Below are 24,667 nucleotides of genomic sequence, written 5' to 3'. Positions count from 1 at the left end.
CTGGAGAGGCCGAGGGGGCTGGCTTCGGGCTTGAGCGAGGTGTGCATCCAGGGAGTGTAGAGAGACCCGGCTGGAAGGAAGGGCTGGGATTAGGTATGGAGCTCTAAGGGACCGGGTCACTGTGCTTGCTTGAAGTGGCATCGTGGACCAAGGGGAGCTTTACTGCACAGTTTGGGAGGCCGTGGAGTCCAGGCCCCTAATTCTCCTTAGAGGCCCACGGTAAGAGGTCCAGCTTATCGATGGATGAGCAATCCACAAAGCCTTGGGGGTAGTTGTTGGCTTGGAAGGGGTGCAGCGGGACCTTGGTGACGTGGGTGTTGTCACAGACAAGGCGTGACAAGGACATTTTCTGCAGAGAGTTCCGCTGCTCCTCAGTGAAGACCCCAGGGTTCTCCCACCAGAACCTGCAGAGACAGAAGCAGGGTCTCTCCATACAGCCCAGCCGTTGGACCCTCCCCAGTCTGCCAGAGGGGAAGGAAGGAGGTCACCGGAACATGCCAAGGTCTGGCGTCAGTCCTCCTGTAGGACGCCCATGGCCCACCTCCGAGAAGGGATGCCCTCCGTGCCCTCCCCCGTGAGGTCTCACTTGCCTGTCTCCATCACGGATCTGCTGGAACTGCCTTCCCAGGAGGCAGGCCAGGAGATGCCCCACCTGGCCCCTCTCTACCAGGGGCTCAGCGATGGCCCCTATCCAGATGTCAATGTTGTCAGGGGTCCCGTAGAGAACCAGTAACTTCTCAGCCAGCACCTTGTTCTTCAGCACGGCGTGCAGCTGCTTCAGTGTTTGGGGCTGTGAGAGGCCACAGAAGCCTCTCCAGGAGTTGTACCCTAGGGCAGAGAGGCTGGAGCTGTCTCATCCCCCTTGCAGAACTGCCCATTCCAGCTCCATCAGCCCCAGAAAGTCTGTGTTCACAGCCCTTGGGATAGGGGAGTCGGTGAGCCATTGTTTTATACTGTGGCACTTGAGCTTCGAGGGGGCTAGTAGGTTATATGGTGCTTACTATGGGTCCAGGAACTATTCTAAGCACCGTACACAAACGTAAATTGAAGAACAGAGATGTCAAGTAACTTGCCTGAGGTCACATAAGTAGAAAGGGCATAGCTGGAATTTGAACCCAGGCAGTCTGGCTCTTAAGTACTACATTTAGGAAGATCCGATAGTCGTTGTTTTCCCTCTGTTATCCTTTTCTTAATATTTTCTGGACTTTTAAACTGGTTTTACAAATCAGTTGTTGATTCCTTTCATTTGAGGAGCTCAAAGAAAGTACCAGATGTGTTCTCTGGTCTCTGCATTAAGGAGAATGGAAGATTCCATTTCACAGATGAGCAAAGTGAGTTTTAAAAACGGGCATCTCTGGACTTCCGTGGAGGTCCAGTGGTTAAGACTCTGTGCTTCCACTGCAGGGGGCATGGGTTCTATCCCTGGTTGGGGAACTAAGATCCCACATGCTGCGTGGCGCAGTCAAAAAAAAAAAAAAGGGCATCTCTGCCTTCTGTTTTAGAAGTGATCACCTCCTCAGGGCTACAGACGAGAGTCCCTTGGAACCCCAGAAAGTAGCTAAAAGTTCCCCAGGCCTGGCAGGACCCTAGGCCCACTCACCAGGCATCCCATGGTCCCGGCAACGCTGTATGTTGATGGCAGCCAGGTCAAAGCCGTGGATCACGTGAGTGGGTTGGAAAAGCTTGTTGCGCAGCTCACTCGTCATCATTTTATTCTGATTCATCGATTTGGACTTCTTGGCCAGCAGGCCCCGCACCAGAGGGTCAATTCCACCTGCAAGGGAGACCCAGAGGCCATGTTGGGGATGGGGGCAGCTGGGGACATCTTCCACCGCTGGCTCCTCCCTCCACCAGACATTTTCTCTTTCTCAGGTGAAAGAAGGGCCAACTGCACCTCTCGGGCTGGAAGTGGGGAGAGAAGAGCCCAATGCAGCCCACAGGGTATGCTGGGGGCTGGGGGTCAGTCCAGACCACCTGCCATCCTGGGGTGATGGCATGAGCATAAGCTTAGGGTTTCTTTCAAGCTCCAGTTCAGAGAGCTGGCTCCTTCTCCTCCATATGTTCCCCCAATGAACTGTGCAGCTTGGGAAGAGATGTCAGAAATCTCTGGAAAATGCCCTGACTTGTCAAGCCTTAAGTAAAGCCAGTTTCAACACAGCCCACCTCAGGATAAAGGGGAGCTGGCTTCAACCTTTGGCACTTAATGTAGGTGGAAAGCCGTAGAGGAGAGCAGAAAAGAGCAATTTTTTTTTTTTTTTACTAGACCTAGGAATTATTTCTGCAGGGATCAGAGAAACCTGAGGCATGGAAAGAGAACAGGGAAAACTCAGCATCTTAAAGGCCAGCAGAAGAAAGAAAGAATAATAACCACATCCTGTGTGTCAGGAACCATTGTAGGGCACTTTAAACATATATTTCTATTTTTTTAATATCCTATGAGATAGGTATTATTACTGTCCCCATTTTACAAATGAGGAAACTGAGGCTCTGTGAGGTGAATTCACTTGCCTAGGGTCACACAGGAAGTGCGTGGAGTCTGACTTCCAAGCCAGGTTTCCCTAGAAGCAGGCTACAGAGTGAGACAGCCTAGTGACAGTGCTTCCCTGAAAGGACATACCATCTTTGACTATCCTCCAGGTGTTGAAGAAGAGGGTATGCAGGGGGAGCTCTGCTTCCGGACCCCATGGCTGATAATTCTCATCCAGGCGGAACACAGTGGAGGGGACCTCTAAGTGGCCAAAGCGGAAGGCGAAGGTGAAGACATTGGAAATTCGGGGATCCACAGATTTGTTATAGCCTTGGTATGGAGGGATCCACTTTTGCATCTCATCACCTAGCACAATGGGTAGGTAGTCCCTAAAGGTGATAATCTGGAAGGAGAAACAAGTCGTGAGAAAAGGGTGTGAGAAGCCCTACCTCTGGCCACAGTGGACGGGCCCAGCTGTGGCACCAGACTAATCTGGTTAGTCAGATTCTCTCTCTCAGGAACTTAGATATCAGATGCAGCTCTTCAAGAAATTATAGCTTGAATAGAAATAGCTATTCAAGCTATTTCTGGCGGTGCTCTATCTGAGGGGACAGATGGGGTGATATGGGTTGTCATTTTCTATCATGTGCAGAAAAGCAGAGAAAACCCATCTGCAGAGAAAGAGAGTGGAGAAGTGAAGAGAGGAGCAGAGAGGAGGGAGAGACAGAGTGAGAGTAACTGCCCTAATTCCAGATGGTTTCCAGTCTCTGGCTCTCACCCTAGTTGAGGCCCAACTACACTCCCTGCCTGGGGGTTCCGGGAGAAACCCTTACTAGCTTCCAGTTGATACATGTGTAGGGTGAACCTGTACTGAACATCTGAACTAGCTTGCATGGGTTTCTTTTTCTTGTAGTCCAAGAAGCCTTATTATGGATGCAAATCCATATGTTGAAGCTCTAACCCTCTCATTTGATTGTATTTGAAGATAGGGCCTGTAAAGAGGTAATTAAGGTTAAGTGATGTCATAAGGGTGGAGCCCTAATCCAAAAAGACTAGTGTCCTGATAAGATGAGAGACACACGCACAGGGGAAAGACGTGTGACCTCCAGAAAGGAAAGAAGAATGATGTACTGGGTAACACTACACCCATCAACAGCAGAATACAAATACTTTCTAAGGACCTATGGAACATTCAACAAGATAACAATACCAGGGTTATAAAATAAACCTTAACAAATTTGGAAGAATTGAGATCATAAGAGTATATTCTCTGACCATGATGGAATCAAATTAGAAATCAGTAACAGAAAGGCAGCAGAAAAATCTCTAAACACTTGGAAATAAAACAATATACTTCTCAATAACCCACAGGTCAAAGAGAAAGTCTGAAACAAAGAAACAACAACAACAAAACATACACAGTGAATTAAAATGAAAATATAACATATCAATATTTGTGGGATACAACTAACAGTGCTAAGAGGGAAATTTATATCACTTGTAATACTTATGTTAGAAAAGAAGAAAGCTCTCAAATCAATAATCTAATCTCCTACCTCAATAAACTAGCAGGAAGAGCAAAGTAAACCTAAAGCAAGCAGAATAAACTAAAGAAGAAAAGTCATATGATTATCTAAATCAATGCAGAAAAACCATTTGACAAAATTCCACATCTATTCATGATAAAAACTCTCAGTACGCTAGGAATAGAGCAGAACATCCTCAACTTCATATAGAGCATTTACCAAAAAAAAATCACAACTAACTATAGTTAATGGTGTAACCTTGAATGCTTTTCTTTTACTATTGGGAAGACAAGAATGTCTGCTCTCATCACTCTTATTCAGTATAGTACTGGAAGTTGCAGCCACTGTAATAAGGCAAGAAAAAGAAATGAAAAACATACAAATTAGAAAAGAAGGAATATAACTGTCATTATTTGTAGGTGACATGACTATCTATGGAGAAAATCCCAAGGAATCTACAGAACTCCTGGAACTAATTGCATTCAACAAGGTCATAGGATACAGACTCGACACATAAAAATCAATTGTATTTTTATACACTGATAATGAATAAGTGGAAACTGAAATAAGAGATGTAATACCACTTACAGTTCCTCCAAAGGAAATGAAATACTCAGGTATAAATGTAATAAGCATGTATAGGATCTGTGTGATTAAAATTATAAAACGCTGATGAAATAAATCAAAGAAAATCTAAATACTTGGAGAGACATACTATGTTTATATAGTGGAAAACTCAACATTGTAAAGATGTCAATTGTCCCTAAATTGATCTATAGTTTTAATACAATTCTTATCAAAATCTCAGCAAGATTTCTTTGTAGACATAGATCAGCATGTTTTAAAATATATATGGAAAGGTAAAGACCCTACAATAGCCAAACTAATTTTTAAAAAGAATAAAGTGAGGAGTCATTCTTCTTAATGTTGTCTTATTTTATAGCTACAGTTATTAAACACTGTGGTACTGGTGTAGGACTAGACACGTAGATTAGTGGACTATAATGGACAACATAGAAATAGATTGACATAAATATGCCCAAATAAGTTTTTTTTACACTTTTTATTTTATATTGGAGTATAGCCGGTTAACAATGTTGTGATAGTTTCAGGTGCACAGCAAAGCGACTCAGCCATACATATACATGTATCCATTCTTCCCCGGACTTCCCTCCCATCCAGGCTGCCACATAATGCCCAAATAATTTTTGACAATGCAGCAAAAGCAGTTCAAAAGGAGAAAGATAGCCTTTCAGTAAGTGGTGCTGGAGCAATTAGACAACCATACCCCCCACCCCAAATGAACCCTGACCTAAACCTTATGCTTTATACAAAAATTAACCTCAAATGGATCATGGACTTAAATGTAAAAGATAAAACTATAAAATGTCTAGAAACATAAAACCAGGAGAAAAATCTCTGGGACCTAAGACTAGGGAAAGAATTGAAACTTGACACCAAAACACAATCTATGAAAGGAAAAAACTGATAAATTTGGCCTCATCAAAATTAAACACTCTTACTCTGCAAAAGACCCTGTTAAGAAAATGAAAAGACAAAGTACAGACTGGGAGAAAAATTTTACAGTCACATACCTGACAAAGGAGTCATATCTAGAATATATAAAGAACTCTCAAAACTCAACAAAAAGACAAAATCCATTTTGAAAACGGGCAAAATATATGAACAGATGTCTTATTGAAGGGAATATCCAGATGGCAAAAAAGCACATGAAAAGAAGTTCAATATGATCAGCCCTCAGATAAAGCAAAGTAAAACCACAATGCAATATCACTACATACCTATCAGAAAGGGTAAAAAAAAAAAAAGAGATGACACCAAATAATGACCAGAATGCAGAGAAACTGGATCATTCATACATTGCTGGTGGGAATGTAAAAAACAGTACAGCCACTCTGAAAAATACTTTGGCAGTTCCTTTGAAAACTAAAAATGGACTTAGCGTATAACCCAGCAATTGCACTCTTGGGCATATATCCCAGAGAAATAAAAACCTATTTTCATGCAGAAACTTATCCATGAATGTTCATAGCAGCTTTATTCATAATAGCCCCAAATTGGAAGCTATGCAAATGTCATTCAATAGGTGAATGGTTAAACAAAACTTAGAATACTACTCAACAACAAAAAGAAATGAACAATTGATGTACGTAACAAGTTGGATGAACCTCAAGGAAATTATGCTGAAAGTAAAAAGCCAGTCTCAAAAGAATACATACTGCATGATTTCATTTATATAATACTCATGAAATAACATAAATGTACAGATGGAGAACAGATTAGTGGTTGCCGGGGGTTAGGGATGTGGGAATGGGGAGGGTGGATGTGGCTATAAAAAGGTAGCACAAGGGAGTCTGTGGTGATGGTAGAGGTAAGTGTCGTTATTGTGGTGGTGGTTACCTGAAACTACATATGTGATACACTTACATGGAGCTACACACACACACACACACACACACACACACACCCCCCACATGAATTGACTGCACTTATAACTGGTGAAATCTGAATAAACTTTATGGTTCGTATCTATGTTAACTTCAGGCTTTTGATATTGTACCATAGTTATGCAAACTGTTAGCACTGGGGGAGACGAGGTGCATGTGCTTTTTTTTCTTTTTGATACAACTTCCTGAGCATCTACAATTATTTTTAAATAAAATGTTTAAAAAATAGGTGTATGGTTAATATCAACATATCAACTTTTCTAAGTCTCTTCTAGTTAGTCAATCAGTCAATCAACAATAGCAATTGACTATGCCTGTGACATGTGGCTTAGGTGTGGAAAATTTTAGAAGATAATCCAATCAAAACAATCAAAATAACTGTGATGTAACAGTCCCAGGAGTGATGGAGCCCGTGGTCCCAGTGATGGCCCCTGGGTGGGCATACTGAGTAAATGACATATGAATGACTCTCCAACACCCTGAATCCAGGGATTCATTTTGGGGCCGAGAACCTGAAGAAACAAAAGGGAGGGTTTAAAAGAATGAGACAGTGGGAAAGATGCAGCAGAGAAGAGGAAGGGGGAAATGGAGGTGTGGAAAGCCGAGGAGGTCACTGGACGCGTGGCCGTGGGCAGAGGGCAGAGCCAGGAGCAGAAGCGAGGCTGGCACGTGACGCAGTTCTCCTGAGCCTCTTACCTGTATGAAGGCTCCTAGGATTTTCCGGGCTTCCTGGTAGAGCTTCTCTCCATCCCAACGAGGGTTGAGTCTCTTTAGTTCTCTGGCCAGCCGGTTGTGCTCTCGGAGAAGGAGGGTGTGGGAAACGGCCAGTAGGATCTGCTCTGAGGCTCGGGGATCTCCTGAAAGCCCAGAAGGCAGAAGGGTGGGTCCCCCCTGAGCAGCCCCAGAACCCAGTAACCTGCACAAAGAATAAATGTGGTGTCCCAGAGGGAAGCTCTCCAAAGCCCCTCCTTCCAGTTAGTTTAAGGTGGAAAGAGATCGGGGTTGCGATTCATAGATTTGAATCCCAGCTCTCCACACACACTTTTTAGTTCTGTGACTTTGGACAAGTTACTTAACATTTCTAAGCCTCAGTCTTCATGTCTGTGAAAATGGGGATAATAAGGTCGAACCCACAAGACTGTGGTAAAGAAAGACTACATACAGGTGACGTTAAAAAGTAAAATTTTGCTAATTAAATCCCAACTGCCTTCTAAGACGGGACCTACAAATAAACGAGGGGCTTTTTATTGTGCGGAGCAATTTGGATGGTTTTAGGAGTGCAAGTTTGAGGGTAAGAGATTGGGTAGGGTTGAATTCCTCTGTGTAATAAGGGAGAAGAATCTAGAGATGGGGACTACTGGGAAGAGAGGGTCGTATAGATGGTAAAAGACCAGCTGTTTCATAAGGGGACTTCTCCCTGTGTCCTCTAATCTTCAGGAAAGTCTATTAAATTCATGAATACTTGGTCTTACTGGATATTTTAATGGAAAACAGGAAGGGCTTAGTTTTGTGTCTGGACTGATGCGAGATGTGTATGGACACAGAATCCAAGAGCTCTACCAAGAGATCTGGGTCTTCTGCCATGTCTGGGTGGGCTGGGGGCTTGTCCTGGGAGAGTGGGTTTTTGGAAGAGAGAAGGCCTCCAGAAGCCCCAGGCAGAGAACGCCAGGAGGGCATGAGCCCCCGGAATGAGGAGAGCTGGAGGGCTTTGGCTGCGTACAGGATACATGGAGTGGGGACTTTGTGCCAAGTTTATGGAAAGCCTTAAAAATATATATTCCTCTTAATCTAGAACGTCCTCCTCTAGGAAGTTATCTTAGTAAAATTATTAAAAATGAGCACAAGGGCTTCCCTGGTGGCGCAGTGGTTGAGAGTCCGCCTGCCGATGGAGGGGACATGGGTTCGTGCCCTGGTCCGGGAGGATCCCACATGCCGCGGAGCGGCTGGGCCCGTGAGCCATGGCCACTGAGCCTGTGCGTCCGGAGCCTGTGCTCCGCAATGGGAGAGGCCACAGCAGTGAGAGGCCTGCATACAGCAAAAAAACAAAAACAAAATGAGCACAAGAATTCATCAACAAGGATGCTCAAGACCTTAACAAAAACGAACAAACAAAAATCACAGAAAAACTAGAAATGACACAAATGTCTCCAAGTAAGGCTGATAAAATACATTATGATACATATATGTCATGGAGTACCAGGCAGCCATTAAAGATCATGATGTAGATGAATATTTAAAGATGTGATACATTAAGAGAAGATATCAGACAATGAGAAGACAGAGAATTACTTCTAGTATGACCCCAATTGTGTAAAACAAGGTAGAACTAGATCTATGATAGAAAAAAACTGGAAACATAGGCGTGAGTGGTGGGATTTTGGGGATTTTCTTAGTTTCTTTGTGCTTTACTGGACTTCCTTATTATTTTTTTTTTTTATACAGTGAACACATGTTCTTACATTCTGTATTCATCTGCGCCCTTCTGCCAGTCCTGGACCACTGCCCACGGCAATGGTGTCTTGGTGTGTGTTTTTCCAGGAGACAATGAGAAGAAGCCATGGTAAAGCCTCCCTGGAAGCCGCCCAGTGGCCTCGAGAAGCTCTTCTGGCCTTCCTCTGCTCTCAGGCCCCAGGATAATCCCCTTGTCCTTTGGCCCCTCTGTTGCCAGCCTAGACTCACCTGTCAGGAAGCAGGGCACGTGGGCAGTGGTGTTGATGAACTCACAGGGGCTCGGCTTCTTGTTGTCAAAGGGCGGGTAGGCCAGCCCGTGGTCCTGGGCCTCCTGGTTGATGGCCATGAGGCCCAGTGGGCTGCTGAGATCCCGGAGGCGGCTGGCCAGGCTCGGCTCAGGGCTGTACACTAAACTGGCATCCAGGAAGGAGGTCAGAGCATTGATCTGCTCTCGGGCCAATGACTGGTAAGGTGGAGTGGGGCAGACAAACCCGGCCCGGAAGAAAGGCATGCATTTTCCTTGAGTCTTCACCTTGGGGTCGTTGCACGGGAACTGCAGAGAGATCGGGGTGGGTGACTGGGCAGAGGTGGTACAGCTGGCAACCTCTCCCCAGGGTAGGTCTGGATGCAGCTGGCAAAGATGCTGATGGTGCCCTCCTGGGACCCTGGCACCAGACAATGGCTCCAGATGCCTCCTGCTGATGCTATAAATCCTGGGCCCCCAACTCCCTGAAGGTCACTACATCTGCTGACTAAAAGGGCTGAGGGGGAATCATTCAATCTTTCATAGCAAAACCTCCAAATTTTTGGTTGAGAGAGAGTCCTGAGATCCCGGCACAAGGAAGCAGGACGTGAGGCAGGAAAGGGTTTGTTAATAATTAACAACAGCTACCATTGATTTATTCTGGCCCTACCATGTGCTTGGCATTAGGCATACTTTATCTCACTTTGGTCCTCATAAAACCCTGTGAGGTAGACCATTCTGTCCCATTTTACACGTGAGAAAACGGAGGCTCAGAAAGGTTAGGTAATTTGCCCAAGATCTTACAAACTGAAAGGGAAAGACGTGGGATTCAGTTCTAGGCTGACCTTACTTCACAGCTTATGTTCTTTACACCACAACACATAGCCCCGATTTGTTTGAGTTAATAAATCATTCTCTAACTGTAAAATCATGAATAAGAAGAAAGGTGCACCACTGCAAGTTCCTTTCCCTTCCTGCTGGAAATTCCCACAAATGCCTGCCACTCATCCTGACTCATCCATTCTGGGAGTAGCCTTCCCGACTCTGAAATGACTTACGGTAGCATTCCACAAATTTCACTGTCTATAAAATGAATCTCCTGGGGATTCCAATAAAATGTAGATTCTGCTTCCCGATGTCTGGGATGAGGTTTGAGATTTTACATTTCTAATAAGACCCCAGGTGACATCAATGCTGCTGGGCCAGGGATGAAGACAACACTCCCCAGAGCTTCCCAATTTTGCCATTAGTGATTGCTTGTCCATTTCCCACACAGGCCCTTTGTCCTTGACGGAAAGGACAGTGTCTTGTTCACCTTTGAATTCTAAGTGTTCAGTGCACTGCCCGGCACAGAATAGATGATTAATGTCCATTTGCTAAATGAATGGGCGAGTGAATGAATAGACGCGTGAGGCTTGGGAAGCTGTCAAATCAACATTCAAGATCTCCAGGAGGTCCTGGCTGACAGGCTGGGAATGTCTGCCACATCAGGGAGGCAAGGGGTTTGCCAGGGACCCGCAGCTGCAGGGCCTACCATGATGGGGAAACAGTTGTCTCCCTGGATACAGTGCTCATCACACTGTACTTTGGAGTACTCGCTGCTCCCCAGTTCCGTGTCGGGGGCAAAATCCAGGTCGTGGTCCACAATTTGACCCCACTGCATCAAGAGCAGGGACCTGTTTTGGTCCAGAACACCCTCTTCATTTAGGTAGCCTACAATCTTGTTGGATACCTCACGGGCCTACAGGTGGAGAGAGAAGGACAGGGAGGAAAAGGTGCTTTGAGGATTCAGATTCAACTGCAGTTTATAGAGTACCTGTGATGTAACGGGTGCACTTCATCCCCATGACAAGCTTGTGAGGTACGTGGCATTACCCCCATTTTGTAGATGAGGAGACTGAGGACTAGACAGGTGAGGTCAACTCACCAAGGTCCTGCCGCTACAAAGGGCCAGGTCTGTATGATGTGCTGGCTTCAAGGCCAGTGCTCTTTCCACTCAGAGAGGGAACACAAAGACAGGCTGTCCCTGAAGTGCCACGGAGGTGCCAGGTGTCTGGGACTAGAAGAGGGGCTCTGGGGAGGGCCCGCCAACTCAGATGAGGCCAACAGATAGGACGTCCCGGCAAGCACCAGCTGATGCACTCCAGGGGCTGGGGCAGGGCAAGCGCGAACAGGATGGGGCAGGGAAGCCATCTGCCTGGGAGACCCCAGGATACTTGGCCTGACGGCAGCTGGGACGTGACCATCACGTGGCTGGGCTCCGGGACCCGGACTCTGCTGCTCTCTAGTGGCATTTTCCGGAACACCACCAGGGAGGAAGTCCAAATCTCCATCTCTCCGGATGCGGTTCTACCGCGCGTCTGTCCTCCCACCTATTTCTTCCTCCTTTCCTTGTGTGTTTGTGGGAGGGCATCCTTTCCCCTCTGACTCCCATCTTTCACCCGCCTGCTCAGGGCTCGCCCCCACCCCGTGTCCGCCCTCACCAGCGGGACAGGGAAGCCGTTCCGCTTCTTCGTCGGCGTCCAGCCGAAGGGCAGGGAGAGCCCGTCCTCGTACTCCGCCGGCAGCCAGCGCGCCAGCGCCCTGTTGGACGCGCCCAGCGCGGGGTTCTTCCTGGAACAGCAAGACCGGCCCTCAGCCTAGGCGGCGGGTTCGCTCCGGGGTCCGCTTCTCCGCAAACCCCACGGGGATCCCCTGGGGAAGGACGCGGAGGAGGGGCCTCTCAAATGTGGGGTGTCGGAACTACTGCCACCTCCGAAGGCGCGGGGCTCCTCTGCCCTGGGGAAAGGTGCTCCTTCCAGTGGGATACAGTGGTCTCTTTAGAAGGTGGGGAAGTTAGCGGGGTTCCAACAGAACAGATTCCCGTGGGACGCTAGTCCAGGAGGGTAAGGCGGTGGGAGTTAAGCCTGTAATGCCCAAGTGACAAAGCCCCTGGCTGGGCTGAGCAGGGCAGGTGGGCTGGACAGATGGGTTGGCTGTGGTGATTGGGAGAACCTGCCTCCTGAACCCACCTACTGGCCACTCACCTGTTATTACAGTCTCCCGTGATGGTGCGGTAAGGGCTGCTCCCATCACATTTCACCAAAGGAACTGGGGCACCACAGCCCACCTCCTGAGAGAGTGCAGTGAAGTCCAGGCTAAGGTCTGAAAGAGAAGGGATGCCAAAAGGGCTGAGTCCTTTCTCCATTCTGAGGCCCTGAGGGGAGGTTCATTTTTTGAACTTGATTTTTTGGGGAATACATTTTACGTTCTAAGTAAGCATTTCTCAGGGGGTTTCTCATTGAATCCTGACAACTCATTAAGGTAAGATTTTAAATTCTCATTTTACGAGACTTGCCCAAGGCCACACAGATAGTAACGGTCTCCAGAATTGTTAGTAGTTCTTTGTCTATCAGACCCTTTGAATCAACAGATCTTTCTTTTAGAACAATACCCTTGAGAGGTTAGGTACATGTTAGTATGAGTTAGTTTGAGAAGATTGCTTTTCTTCTAAAGCTCCACTGACGCCTAAGGTCCCAAGCACGCAGGAATCTAGATAGGAAAGATGTTGGGAAGAGACAGGGCATTTTTACGTGAGGGGCGCTGTGATCTCGGCGGGAGTAACAGAGCGGGGAGCCTTAGGCATCAGAGACCTCCACGTGGGCACAGAATGGAAAGAGCTGCCAACGTCCTAAAGCAGCCTGAAGGGAATCCGGCTCTGGGGGCCTTCTTCGGGGGCTCACCTGCGGAAGTTGGCAGGGGCTGAGGTTCAAGCCCCAGCACCTTTTGAGTCTCAGAGTCCAAAGTGCTCCCTACTTCTCCCTACCTTGTCCTGGTTCCCTCCTTTTGGAACTTTGGAATTTGCCCGAGTCCTAGGCCAGGTATCTTCCCCCACTTGATGTTTTCCCAGGGAGAACCTGCAGCCTCTTCCTCCTGTCAGGACCAATCCCCTTCCTCCGTGACCCACCGTGAACAGTGACATTTGGTAGGGGGTGGAGTGGAGGGGTGGAGGAGGTCACGATCAATCCATCGGCTCATTGTTTCAGCTCCACGGTACCCAGAACAGGAGAGACAGCTCATCACCTGTGACGTAATCCCAGTAAATCCCCCCTGACACAGGTGGCTGAAATGTCCCGTCCACAGGCGGAAGTGGTGACACGGTGGTTTGGGACAGGGAGCCTGTGTTTATTAACTTTAGTCCTTCCTCTGGACAGAGGCCTTACAGATGGTGTTATAACAAAAGGCACAAATGTCCCCTCATTTGGAGTTGGCAGTGTGACCTTGCCGGGCCCAAGTTCCTTTCTCTGCAAAAGGAGCATTGGCCTGGCTGTCCGCCCAGCCCCTCCTTGCTCTGCAGTCCATGATTCTGATGGAGAGAGAGGACGTGGCTCCCAGTAGGAGCTGCGACTTTTGGTGGCTTGTGTTCTCTCCTGTGGAGAGATGACCCCTTCCTGCCATCAGAGGGCTGGTGGGTTTTCTGTACCTGTGACGTTGGTCAGGGTCACTTTCTGCCTCAGTCTCTTTAAGGACTCCTCCCACACCTGCCCGTGGCGGATGGCCATGCGGGTCCAGCCCTTGGCGTGCTTGAGGTATTTGGAGAGCTGTCGGGTGGTGGGTGCCTCAGAGCTCATGGCCGTCTTCAGCCTACAACGGAGAGCAACGGGGGAGTCATGACCGGGCCCTCGGCTCCGACCCTGTAGCAGGGGTGTGAGGTGCTGTGTGTGTACAGCAGAGCTGCGGGGGTGTGGGCAGCATGCAGGAGACCCCCCACTTCTGTGCTCTCAGGATCTTTTCTTAGCTCTCCTCTGATGCCTCTGGAAAATCTCCTCTGGGAAATCTCCTCTGGCAGGAGGAAGCTACAGTGTGTCTTTAAGCTTCGTTAAGTCTGGTTCTCAAGGAAGGCAGACAGATGGACATGAGCACTTCCTGAATTAGAGTCAGAGGGTTGCAGCTGTGCTGGCTGCTTCCGAATCAGTTGGGGAACCTAAGAACACCTAAGTCCCAGGATGTACCGATTCAGACCGAGGAACCCCTGACCGTGGAGCTGGCCTCGTGCACCGAGAATTCTGGAAATAACATGCCTATGGGCCCCAGTTCTGCCCATGAAAGCATCCTTCCTCCTATCTGGCCCTAGAGTTAGTGTGGAGTTTGTTTAGTTGTGGCTGTAGCATCTAGCCTCTTGTTGACCATTTCTTGGGCCAGATGTTCGGGCTTTGTCTTAATTACCTATCTATAAAAAAGAGAAGCCCCAAACCTTTCTACTACTAAGAAGTTGGTGACCAAGGGCAAGGTGGTGTCAGAAAAGTCCCTGCATGAGAACCCTCTCCCCCTTCCTGTGCCTCAGTTTCTTGTGTGTGAGATGAGGGGTCCTATGAGATGATCTTTACGGCTCTAAGACTGAAATTTTGGAAGTGGCTCAAATTCTCACAAAGGCAACCCTGCTTTGGGGATATGCGTCACAGGCTGTAACTCCTGGCCTGTCCCTGTGGATCAGGTTATCGATTCTACTTCAAGCATGAGGGGGCCTGGTGCTCAACCTGAGGGGTGACAATGGGTGATGACTGAGCTGTAATCACCAGGCCTGACCCCTTCCAACCTCCCCCCAACCTCGGTAAGAAAGGACCCAAGAAGATAAGCCAGACTGCCTTTTGTTGCTGTTACAAGAGACATCATGGCCCAGTGGCCCAGACTGCTGCATGGCATGTCCAATATGGTAACCGCTAGCCACATGTGGCTGTTTAAATGGAAATGCATTCAAATTAAATACAATTAAAAATTCAGTTCCTCAGTGTCACTAGCCACATTTCAAGGGCTCCGCAGCCACATGTAGTCAGTGGCTCCTGTATTGGACAGCACTGACCTAGAGTTTGAACCCTGGTTCCCCCAGGATTGGTTTACAGACATGACCTCTGAGTGAGCTAGGACTCACTGTGTTACTTACATCAGGGCCTCTGGAACACGCTGGCTGGGTTTGACTCCTGCGGCCATTTAGTAGCTGTGTGCCTTTGAGCAAGTTACTCAACATCTCTGTACCCAATTTCCTTACCCATAAAATGAGGATAATGGTCGCAATCACGTTATTTGATCATTTTGACCTTCAAAAACAGCTACTTCACATAGTTGGATTTAGCACTTTCTAGGATTTGGGGGGGAAAGGCGTGGGAAGTGCTGAGAGCTGTCTCTGGCACAGAGGAAACACTCACACGTGTTAGCATCAGCGCCATCACCATCATCATGGGTCCCAAAGGGCCCCCCCACCCAAGAGAGAAGGTGTGCTGCTGGGCCTCCCAGGGCTCCACCCAAAGGTCCCATGCAAGCCCCTCCCTGTTCCTGCCTTTCTCCCCTGGCTAGCGTTATGCGCGGTCTCCTGCCTGACCTTGACTCGCCAGGGACTTACCTCCTGATCTGCCTCAGGGCCGGGCTCCACAGACGCAAGCAGGGCCTTGGAAGAACTCTGTTTCCATCTCCAGGCCTACCCCCTTGTCCTAGCCCCCAACCTCTCCCATCTGGATGGCCACAGTAGACTCCTAATGGGACTCATGCCTCCTCTCCTGTCCTTCTCCCATCCGTTCTCCATCTGGCTGCAGGAAGGTGCTTTTTCGAATGAAAAGCAGACCAGGACACTCTTCCTGAAGCACTTTCTTGGCTCTCCCTGTGACGTGCATGAATCCACAGGCTTACTGTGTACGTGCTCGTGACGTTGTGGGATCTTTGCCTCTATCTAGTTCCCAAACATTTTCATCACCCTCCAAGGAGACCCCACACCCATGAACAGCCAGCCCAATCCCTCCCCTTCTCCCCCAGCCACTGTCAGCCACTGCTGTGCCTCTGACTATCTGGCCCTCAGGCTCCACCTGTGTGTCCTCTTTTCCTACTGCCACCACCAGCGTGGGCCTTCTTTCTGTTTCCTGAGCACCCTAAGCTCTTTCCTGCCTCAGGACCTTTGCCTTTGCTGCTCCCAGACCCTGGCTTTCTACATGGCTGGCTCCTTCTCATCCTCCGTCAGGCTTCCCTGCTCCCCTGCTCCCCGCGCCTAGAGTAGCAGCCACTGCCCTGTTTATTTCCTTCATTTTCCTTATCACAGACTGTGAGTCACTGGATTGTGTGTGTGCTTGTGAACAAGATGTTTAAATGTGATTCTTTGTGTCTCCATGAGACCCCTAAATCCAAGAACTAATCGGTGGGGATGAGTTCCAAGGCACGGCTGGGTCGTCCTGTGCAGCACGACTTGCAGAGGAGGTGATGAAAACCAATTGTGAGGCTTTTATTCTACCCCGACCTTGGGCTATAAAAGGATTGACATTAAGGAGGGGGAGAGAATGTTCGTCTGGAGGTAGTTGCTGAAATACCAGGTAGTTCCCTCCTGTCACTGTGGGGCTTCTTCTTGGCACTCAGTCTAGTGACAAGGGCCTTGAGAGGAGGGCCCTGCTGCGTGTCCTGGAGCTATGGCTGGTGGTTGACCCCTGCCCAAAGAGCCTAAAGAGAACAAGAAAAGCAGACGTGGCTCGTGCTGTGCACCTAACAGCAGAGTAAGCCAGACAGGGCAGCCCTCGGCCCCAAATCGGCACGTCCTCCAGCAGCAGGGCAAAACTTTTAGTCTTCTGCGGCATCTTTAAAGGGGACCTGGCCCAAGATGGTGTGAGGAGGGGTGAGGGAGGGAGCCGCAAGCTCCAGGGCTGAGGGGTGGAGCTGTGAGCTACTGGTCAGAACTTCTCTGGGCCAGAGAGCTGGCAGCAGAATCTCTGAGAGCCGAAAAGCGCCCAAGGAGGGAAGGAGCTTCTGACCCAACCCCTAACACCCAGGCTCTAAGCTGTCCAGGCGACTTAGACTTTGCCATCCTGTACCTCTCCTACCTCCCCCAGCTTGACCCCTAAGAGGGACAATCCTGGGCTGGGGGATGAGGAAAAGCTCGAGAAAGAGGGACGGGCGGACCATGCGCCCTTCTCTCACTATGAAAGCCTAAAGCAGCTCCGAGGGGAGGAAAGTGAGAGGCTCTGTGCTTTGTCTTCTTCTGCTGACATTTGAGTTCCTGAAAGGACTAGAAGTGATCAGAGCACATCTTGTCATCTAAAAGTCAGCAAAAAAGTTATGGGACCTCTTGAGAGTTTATGCAAGGGCCAGTGAGGAATGAAACCCCAAGTCCAGTAAAGGGACAGCAAGAGGAACGAGTAAGGTTGTTTTCTGCTCAGTAAAGTGGTTACTCTTGTTTTTCTGCCTCTCTAGCTCCAGCATGGGCTTCCCGAGGGCAGGGACCCAGTCTGCATTGCTTATTTCAGGAAACCCAGGCCTTACACATGGTTGGGAGGTGGCTGACTCTGCTGGTGTCCTGCACGTTTCTCAAGTTCATTTGGGCCCATTTATAGCTTTGGCGTGCCCCTCCCCTAGCCGCTGATGGCTCACCCCCGTAACTGTCCTGAGCAATTGCTTCTGAGTCAGGGTGGCTTCCTGGCTGGAGGTGCCTGGGAGTCACACAGTGTGCTACACCACGGCCCCCCCACCCCAGTGCCAAGCTTGCAGCACGTCTGGCTGACATCAAGGACCCTTTTGGCAGGTGAAAGGTCTGCTCTCTTGCTTGGGGTAGGATAGGCTCTGAGGTGCAGCCTACACTCTGGATCTCCCTGTGGGGTCAGCTGGGGCTAGACCTTAAACCACATCCCTGCTTAACCCCTTCTTTTTACCTATCTGGCCTCACTCCCTCACTCCGCTACAGCTTTCGTGAGAGCACTCCCCAGTAAGCCACCCACATGTGAGTCCAGGTCTCAGATTCTGCCTCAAGGGGACCTGACCTAAGACATGTTGAATGAATGGAGAACTTCTAGGGACAGGCTTTCTGAGAGCCTGCAATGCATGACCTAAGGAATCACTTAGCCACGTGGAAGAAAGTGCTTATAGGATCAGATGAGACATCCCCTTCAAGGTAACTTAGAGGCTGAGGATTTTAGGAATTGTTGGCTTTTACTCATACTTGCCCCATACTCGCAGGTGGGCAGGGGCTGGGAGTGGAAGGGCAGGTTGTAAAATTGCTTTGGCTCATTGGCTTGTCAGGACTGGCCTAGATGCACTTGTCAGCCTAGGAAGAGAAGCATGTGGTATGTGTGTCTCACCTACCTGGTCCGGGAGTCCAGGAAGGCCTTGTTGACCTGGATCTTGACCTGACTCACAGCATCAGAGATGGTGAAGGTGCGGGTGGCCTGCTCTTGGAGGGGGAGAAGCAAGGAGCAGGGTATCAGACACCACCCTTTGGAGAAGCCCTTTTCTCTGTCTCCCTCTTTCTCCACCATTATCCTCACCACTCAAACCTGAGCAGGCAGAAGACCAAGGTTAGGAAACATTCGACAGGAGGAAAAGCCCAGAATGGGAAGAATGCTCTCTGATCCTCAGTAAGGTGCCAATATCACTCTTTAGGAGTCCAGTAGAATACATTCGTCCCTCAGTATCCACAGGGGATTGGTTCCAGGACCCCCCAGGATGCTCGAGTCCCTTATGTAAAAGGGCATAGTATTTGTATATAACCTATGCGCATCTTCCTGTATACTTTGAGTCACCTCTAGATTACTTACAATACTTAATGCAATGTAAATGTCATATAAATAGTTACCAGAGTGGGTTTTTTTTGGGAGCCTGGGAGCTTTCTGGAATCTTTTAAAAAAAATATTTTCAATCCACTGCTTGTTGAATCTGCTGGTGCAGAACCTGTGGATACAGAGGCCCGACTGGACCCAGTGATGGGATTAAGAAGGCGTGAGACCACTCACGTTGGCTCTTGGCTCTGGGCTGTGGGGATTTTTTTGGTTCTTGGTGAGGTGGATCTGAAAACAAGTCCCTCAAAAGGCTTAGCTGATCACAAGGACCCTGAGGTAGGGAAGGGGAGGGTGTAGAGTAGAGGTGGGGTTCCTTGTTTTACTCGAATCGGGGTCTGGAATGGTGGGGGGATGAGGATGCAGTCTTTGAACAAGGGGAGTGTAGTGGCTTAAATAGTGTCCCTCCGAAAAACTTGTCCAACTAGCACCTGAGAATGTGACCTTATTTGGAAATAGGGTCTTTGCAGATGTAGCTAATTAGGAAGAAGCCATACAGGTACAGGACTAGAGTGGACTCTAAATCCAATGACTTGTGGTCTTATAACAAGAGGAGAGGACACACAGAGGACACCACAGAGAAGAAGGCCATGTGAAGATGGAGGCAGAGATTGGCGTGAGGCACATATAAGCCAAGGATTGCTGGGAGCTACCAGAGGCTGGAAGGGGCAAGGAATGATTCTCCCCTAGAGCCTTCAGAGGAGCATGACCCAGCTAATACCTTGATTTAGGAATTCCAGCCTCCTGAACTGTAGGAGGATAAATTTCTGTTGTCTTAAGCCGCCCAGTTTGTGGTCCTTCGTTACAGCAGCCCCAGGAAACACAATACAAGGTGGTACTTACCATTTGTGTCAGATTCTGCAACCTGGAACAAGCTCAGGGAAGCCAAAAGGACTGGGAGATGGAAGAGGACCCTCATCGCTGAAATGAGACCAGGATCAGGATGTGAGCCTTGTAGAGTCCCCATGGGTAGGACTTACAGACTCACAGAAAGGGGGTGGTAAAGCAGAGAAAGCCCAGAGAACATGAGACACCCTAACATTAGAACAGAAGAGGGGAAACCACAGTAACTAACTAGGCATCTACCATATGTGCAGGCCCATGGTAGGTCCTGGGAGATGGAAAGAGGCAGTGGTGGAAGGGAAAGAACACAGGCTTTGTGGTCAGAAGGTCCTGAGTTGTAGTTATGCATTTGCTCTAACTAGCTCTGTGACATTGAGCAGGTTACTTGACATCTCTGGGCCCCCGGCCTGATTGAGTGAGAGGGTTGGACCAAGTGATCCAGGATGTCTGATTCTGCCCTGACACCCCGTGACCCAACTTCCTGTACCTGTCTTGTCACCGGTGACAAATGCTCTTACCAAACCCAAAACACAACTTTGGAGTTCCTCTTCCTCTTTTCCCCTCAGGATGTATTGCCATCCTCCTCTGGCCCAGCACCAGGGGCGTGTGCCTGAGAAGCAGACACTCAGTTCCTCCTATGGGAACTGGCAAGGAACTCCACCCTCCCTCAAAGAGTTGACATGATGGGAAAACACGAATGAAAATTGTGGCAAAGCTCAGAGCTCTCCAGAGCTCGCAGCTGTGTTCCAGGTTGCCTGAAGAGATCCCTGCTCTTGGATCAACGCCTTCATCATGAGCTTTAACTCTGAACCTAAATCATCAGATCAAAATTGTGCAACTTTGCTGACGAGGGGCTTTGGGGCTCAGAGCGTTCACTAGGATTGGTGGGATAGACCCCAAAATGTCTTTTGAGGAGATTCTAGTTCCAGCCCAGGAGGCACCCATGCTGTACGGATGGAAGGATCGTGCGTCTAGACCATGTTCTTCACGAGAGGGCACAGGCTCTCCCCATAGTGTGCATTCACTGGTTGGACCCCAGAAACGTCCTCAGATTGGCTGCCCCCTCTGTCTCTACTCAAAGCTCCCTAAGAGAAATCGTGGTTCTAGAGTTTTGCCCAAGAGACCACCCAGGAGGTCTTCCAGATACTCTCCAGAAAAGGACAACTGTGTATCTGGACAGGTAATTTCAGCTTCCCTTGCACTCCCCCAATCTTTTCCTCTGACCTTTGATGATCCCCCTAATCATTTTTATCTTGTTGAATGTACTTCTTGTAAGCTAACTGTAGAAAAAACAAACAAACCAAGGTGCGAATAAATACCTCTCTGGCCAAGATTCTCCCTGGCACTTATTTTTCCCCAAGAGGAAAACAGCTTGACCCCTCAGTGGGCTCCTGTCCTTACACCTCTATGGCCCCGCGTAGCCCTCCTATTTGTGCTTCGAGGAGACCACTGAGCCAGCAGCAATCTGCCCTTTTAAGCAAACAAATACGATGGTTTTGGAGTAAAAAGCATCACTGATATTATTTTAAGTTGTGGTAAAAACGCACAGGACAAAATTTACTACCTTAACCATTTTAACCAGACAGTACAGTAGTGATAAGTACATTCACATTGACGTACAACAGATCTTTAGAACTATTTCATCTTGCAAAACTGAAACTCTCTACCCACTAAACAACCAACTCCCCCTTCCTCCCTCCGCCCGGCCCCTGACAACCACCATATCATTGATTTTTAAGAGAGCTGATGGGCACACAAGTATTCATTATGTTATTCTTTCAATGACTAGTGTGTTTCGTGATAAATCAAAAACAAAAAGTGAAAGGTTAGTCTATGAAAATAGGCATCATCTGAAATAGATTGAGGACGAAAAATATCATAGCCGGAGAAATAAAAGTTGAGAAATCTGAACAGGAAAAAGTCCTTAGATACTCATTTCTCCTCTCCTTTCCTTGGAACCTCTTTAATACTCCCCATCACTGAAAAGTGGTGGGAGGGAACCTCAAGGCAAAAGCTAAAGTATTTTCCTTGTCTTGGCCATCTTTCCTGGTGGGTGTGAAGGAAGCATGTGGGACAGAAAGCAGAGAAAAGCAAACACGAGGTCATGCTGTTGGGAAAGGGGTGTTCAGAAAGATCCTGGAGGAACCCTAGCTGCAGCCGGAGCCAAGAGGCTTCTGGGATGTTGGGATATTTACCCACAATCTTATCATCATGCTCAGTGCAGAAACCCTTTCCCAAGCCCTTTGGTTTGCATCAAAGCTTGGAGCCTTCCCTGAGACATGAAGCGTTATCTGGAGACAGAACCACAGCCTCTGCCTCTCAAATGCCAGTCTGGTCCACAATCCCCTGCCTCTTACTCATACTCTCCTATGCAATGCCCTCTTGGTCCCGTGAACTCCTATTCGTTCTTTAAAACCCAGGCCAAATGCCACCTTCTCTGTGAAGTGTACCAGATCTAGGCAAAATTAGGTCATTCTTTTTTCTCTCTTCCCACAGTACTTTATTCACATCTCGTATCACTGTTTTCATGTCCGTTTCCCCGTCAGATCATAAGCTTCTCAAGAGCTACGTCCTATTTTTGCTTTTTCCACTGCCCAAGCCTAGTGTTGATACATAATAGGTGTTGGGTACGTGCTGAATGAATGAAACTCCCACGGTAGCGAAGTTCAACATCCAGATGGTGCAGAGGGAGAGGGTGGTGATGGTCCCTTAACAGGCTTCTCCCACCTTAGTGTGGCTACTAATCACCGGGGGACCTTGTTAAATGCAGATTCTAACTTGGAAGGTTATAGGAGGGACCTGAGAGCCTGCACTTCCAACAAGTTCCAGGTGACGCTGATGCTGCAGGTCTACAGACCACACTGAGTACCACGATCTCCCAGAGTCCGGCTCTCATACTTGCTGAGAAGTCACCAAGGGGGCTGCAGGAAGGCCTGAGAAGGGAAGGCATCAGTAGGATTCTTTTCCATGAATGGTGAACGCTCTGTTGAGGGTAGTGGGATGAGCCGGAAAGAAAACCAATGAACTCACCATCACCCCCAAGAATGTTCTATTTGATCTTTTGAGCAGTTCCAGTATCAAGAGGAAAATAGAGAAGAGACAAGCTCTTATCAAGCTCTCTACAGCAGAAAAAATCCCCCTTAGCCACAGGGTTTGGGATATGCAGTTTCATAAAAAAACAATATGATTCAATCACTCAATTTTCCCAAGATGAAACCCATTTAAATATTGATGCAATTCATAAATCTGATTGAGAACATAGTGTCCACAGGACATTGGAGACACCTGGGACTAGACATTCAGGGCTAACTAGATGTTCAGGTCTGCTGTAAATAGCATGAGACACTAGAAACAGGTTGAAGATCTGAGATCCCTGGCTTAGGGGACCCCTTAAACACTGCAAAATTTTCACTAGAGTGAATTTTCATTAGCGTTCATATCATAATTGCATCGGTCTCAAGAACCCCACATGAAGCATCATTCTGTTACTATTTCCCCCCAACTTTCTGTGCGACCTGGACACATGATATATCTTAGACCTTAGTTCCTAAACAGGATGGATGAGAGGAATATGGTACCTTCCAGCCCTAAGAGTTTATGATTCTATGGCTCGGTGTTCAGACTCAGAAAAGCCTCTTTGCCCCACAATGGATTCAATCACATTCTCCCTTATGGATTCAATCACATTGTCCCTTATGGATTCGATCACACTCTCCCAAACAGGGATGACCTGCCAGGTTGGCAGCCAAATCTGGCACCAGAAAATGCCTGAAGAAGACAAGTCCAAAGGCAGTACCAAGCTTTCTGAGAAGCCTTTAGGAAATTTCATCATCAACTTTGCAGATTCCACTTAATGAGTCTTACCTGCCAAGTGCCTTGGCCTCCTGTGGCAGCCAGGGGAGTTTCTCTTCTTGGAGGAACTGGTCTTTTATACCGTCTATCAGGAATTAATTTCAGGGAAAGGCCCAGAAAGAAAGATTATGAGGGGCTGATGTGGCTTGGAGGCGGATCTCAGGTTCAGCAGGAAATACCCTGTGACTCTGGGCAGATGCTCGAGGAAACTGTCAAAAGGCAGAAATTGGTTGATGCACTATCGCTGGTCCTGGATGAAGCGCATCCTCTTCTTCCTATTTTTCAGGTGAACTATGTGGTCTTGCTGCAGTCATGGAAGGCAAACCTCCAATCTTTGAGCCGGCTTGCCCCTTTTATGCCCTTAATGGGATCTGAATTGCTCTTAAAATTAGGAACAATTAAATGGCTTTCTTCCCCATTTGTTTATTCAGTGCCCTTTGATCCCTCTCTTACCTTTCACCCAATCACTGTGGAAGCCACTAGATTCATCTTTGGGATTTGCAATAGTTTTCAAGAGTTCCCTTCTGGGAAGGTCAACATTTCAAAATACTACCCCTTTTTGGCCACCAGGGAAGTGAGAAGAGCCCTGGACTTTTTGTCAAGGGGTAGGTTAGATCCCTGCCTCTGTCACTGTGTGGCTCTGGACAAGTCACTCTACCTTCTGTTTCCTCGTATACTCTAGTTGCAAAGCCAATGGTTGGCTTTGATTACTAGGATTCTACGACTTCATACCTTCTATAGGGTGAGCCATCAAAAAAAACCCCACCACTATACAGGAACTTATTGACTTAAAGCCCAAGTATAATGTTATATACCATCAAGTTCATTAGATCCATACAGGAAGGAAATAAGAAGATTTAAAGAAAATGACATTTCATGAGAGTGTATTTTACAGACAGGCAAATTAAAACATAAGCCTCTTTATAAAATTATACTTTGGGTTGAAAATACTCCGGGGGACTGTCAGAACTTCATCATCCCAAAACCAGCCCCCTGAATTTACCTTCCAAAATATAGTATTCCTTTTCTCTGGCTGATGGAAGGTAGTTAGAATCTGCTTCTCTTGTGATGAATCCAGGCAAATGAGCTGGGCATCTCAAAAGCAGGCAGCTGTCCAGGAAAGGTAAGTGAAAGACATCAGGCTTTTCTTGTTTTCTTTGAAAGACATTTCTGCTTGTCAGCCAAGGTTTTCTTTGTCTGAACACTCCTTGAACGTTGGAGCATGATTCTCAAGGCTCTCACCTCTGGGTTTTGTGCTT

The 24,667-nt window shown here is 48.0% G+C and overlaps 1 protein-coding gene across 2 annotated transcripts; it reads right to left on the bottom strand.

Annotated features, from left to right (window-relative positions):
- Positions 1 to 196: 196 nt before the first annotated feature.
- LPO (lactoperoxidase) lies at positions 197 to 23,442 on the bottom strand. Of its 2 annotated transcripts, XM_022552650.3 has the most exons (13): positions 23,421 to 23,442; positions 19,557 to 19,634; positions 18,244 to 18,331; positions 13,619 to 13,779; positions 12,183 to 12,300; positions 11,640 to 11,769; positions 10,691 to 10,897; positions 9,141 to 9,465; positions 7,158 to 7,318; positions 2,618 to 2,870; positions 1,601 to 1,774; positions 591 to 828; positions 197 to 404 (listed from the first exon to the last, which is right to left on the bottom strand). In XM_022552650.3, exons 2-13 carry the CDS (start codon positions 19,630 to 19,632, stop codon positions 197 to 199), a joined length of 2,139 nt encoding a protein of 712 aa, XP_022408358.1. In that variant the 5' UTR covers positions 19,633 to 19,634; positions 23,421 to 23,442. The 2 variants fall into 2 exon arrangements, with proteins under 2 accessions (XP_022408358.1, XP_089757011.1); XM_089900885.1 differs by lacking the exon at positions 23,421 to 23,442 and having other exon boundaries at positions 19,557 to 23,410.
- Positions 23,443 to 24,667: the final 1,225 nt, after the last annotated feature.

Source organism: Delphinapterus leucas, chromosome 19 (assembly GCF_059928025.1).
Source record: "Delphinapterus leucas isolate spDelLeu-1000000601 "Yukka" chromosome 19, BTC_Dleu_Yukka2, whole genome shotgun sequence".
In the NCBI taxonomy this organism is placed as follows: domain Eukaryota; kingdom Metazoa; phylum Chordata; class Mammalia; order Artiodactyla; family Monodontidae; genus Delphinapterus; species Delphinapterus leucas.
The sequence above is the reverse complement of the archived record's forward strand: the minus strand, read 5'-3'. Positions and strand labels throughout refer to the sequence as shown.